The sequence below is a fragment of the Notothenia coriiceps genome, unplaced genomic scaffold (assembly GCF_000735185.1).
Source record: "Notothenia coriiceps isolate Sejong01 unplaced genomic scaffold, NC01 NC01_scaffold00029602, whole genome shotgun sequence".
Lineage (NCBI taxonomy): Eukaryota > Metazoa > Chordata > Actinopteri > Perciformes > Nototheniidae > Notothenia > Notothenia coriiceps.
Genome location: NW_011362303.1, coordinates 559 through 2,951, shown reverse-complemented (window position 1 = coordinate 2,951; position 2,393 = coordinate 559). Strand labels below are relative to the sequence as shown.

General features: G+C 39.2%; 1 protein-coding gene across 1 annotated transcript; it reads left to right on the top strand.

Moving 5' to 3' along the window:
- Positions 1-690: 690 nt before the first annotated feature.
- LOC104958979 (NSFL1 cofactor p47-like) lies at positions 691-2,086 on the top strand (the record flags this gene model as incomplete). Its single annotated transcript, XM_010786823.1, has 3 exons — positions 691-848; positions 1,802-1,902; positions 2,009-2,086. Coding segments are annotated over exons 1-3 (281 nt in total), but the record flags the coding sequence as incomplete, so codon positions are not given.
- Positions 2,087-2,393: the final 307 nt, after the last annotated feature.

Below are 2,393 nucleotides of genomic sequence, written 5' to 3'. Positions count from 1 at the left end.
GGCCTCAAGTTGGACAGGGACGGCCCTGCCCACTGCATCACAACATTGCATCTTTACCTTTTCCCTCTTGCTCGATAAAGTATTGTGGGTCAGAATAGCCATAAAAATATGATGGCTTCCATACTGCAATATGCAGTAGGACATAATTGTATTTTTTGCTTGACCTTCTTACTTTGCTTCTGGCTTAACAAATAGTTGTATGAGTAATGGAACCCACAGTAATCTCATTGTTCTGCATTGTATTCTTCTGTCCAGTTTCTTTCCTACTTTTAACTGCTGCTTAATACACAAAGTAATCATAATCCAAAATGGCTCTCATTGAAGGCCTGTATGTGTGTAATAATGTGTTTTCCACAGTTTACCTTTCAAAACCAACAAGCACCGTATTAAATAAAGCACATTTGATGTCAATATTTCTAATATGATTCCTCCTGTACATTTTCATCAATCAACAACCAAGATATTTAAATAAGATTACTCTATCCATGGACTTGCTATGTCGTGGTAACCCCTGGCAATGACCTATTAGGCTATTTCCTTTTAGTGACCAGCATAAATTATGATTTTCCTACTGACATTTTGAATCCACAAGAAAAAAGCATTCTCTATGTTGATAATCGCTTTTGAATACATTTGGGCAGTCCCATCTCTGAACAGTCCTGCTTGGTTTGGAACAGATAGGAACCATCGGCTGTCGCTTGTTTCCCGGTTAGAGGCGGACGAGTCGCTGAAGGAGCAAATCAAAAATGGCGAGCCAAGAGGAGTCTGTGAGGGAGTTCGTCGCTGTTACTGATGTGGATGAGGAGAGAGCCCGGTTTTTCCTGGAGTCAGCAGGATGGAATTTGCAGGTAAGTGTTTTATTTTTTCCCCACTAAACAGTGGGGAACTGTAAGGCGGGAAGTAAACAGAAAACAGAGCTGACAGGATAGGTGTAAGGGGAATAGCTTCCCGGCTAACGTTAGCCTGTGTTACCGGTCATTTGTGCAAGTCACCCTTTGACAATAGACTGACCACTTTCTGTCACCAAACAATAAAACCAATGTACAATTAGTAAGCAAACACAGTCATGTTTACTTAATTGTCCATTCCTGAAGTGTCACCACTAAGCATATTGCCATTACGTGTGGGCTAAAGCTACTCTGACGTTTGTCCATTGAGCCATGCTAGCTAGCGTTAGCATGAACCGATGTGACGTTAGATTTATGTCAGTCAACCTGGTAAAGATAAGTTAGCTGCTGTGTCAGCTGTCCCGTTGAAAGTCATGTTTGTGGGTAGGAGGACGGCTGTAAACACACTCAATTCATCGTCAAATAACTTTACATATAGAAAACGAAACTGAATTACTATTATGATCCAGTGTTCTCAATCGAGTAGCGCTTCAACTGTGGAATATAGCATTTTACACATGAGAGAACTAGACAAAATACATATTAACTTTGATTGTCTTGTGTGAATAGGGATTTCACACGTTATGACACAGCAATTAAGAAGGAATTAAGTTATCTAGCTATTGACTGAAATGTTCTCTTAATGGTTATCAGTAAAACAAGTCATTCATGGTAATTTTATTCAAGGAGCTCTATAATCTGTAAATTATACAGCACCCTCTGTTTTATGACTTCCACTTCGAATAAGGAAAAATCCCCAAACAAAGCCCATTAGGGGAAATGCTTCAAGAAGAGCAACTTAGGGACCCCTCTCTGAAAAATATGACGTGTAAAATAGTAAAAGGACCCTGATGACAAATTGTACAAAAAATATAAAATACGTTTCTTTTGACCTACATTTTTCTTCCTCCCAGCTCGCACTCGCCAGTTTCTTTGAGGATGGAGCTGATGAAGACATAGTGACGCTTCCTCAGCCTGAGATAGGCTCATCGGTGTCTCGGTCTGCGGGGCCAAGGTGACTTATTGACACATCACATTCCAAGAAAATGTATTGGCACACTCATAAGCTTCAATGCAATGTCCATTATTGACCATTACTCTAAAACTGTATTTATCATCAGCGCTCAGCCCAGAGTTACCTCCTTCAGAGATATGATGCATGACGCAGAGGAGGAGAGTGATGAGGAGGAAGGCCAAAGGTAAGTGGGATTTCCAGTTTGGTCTATCTTTAGCAATGTATCACTCACTTTTAGAATAATCATAATGGTGTATTTTTCTTCAATGATTGAACTAGGCACCTTACGGTAGATATTTGACTGCTTTAGGTTAGATTTAATATATTGATCCCCATTTAGGAAATTATTTTGCCACAGCAGCATGTAAACAAGTCATTGCACCTGAATTTAAATAGAAAATAAACATTAACAGTAGAGAGAAGAAAATATATGCAAACAGTAAATAAATACAAATCAACAATGAGAGATGATTATCTACAAAGTATCTCTG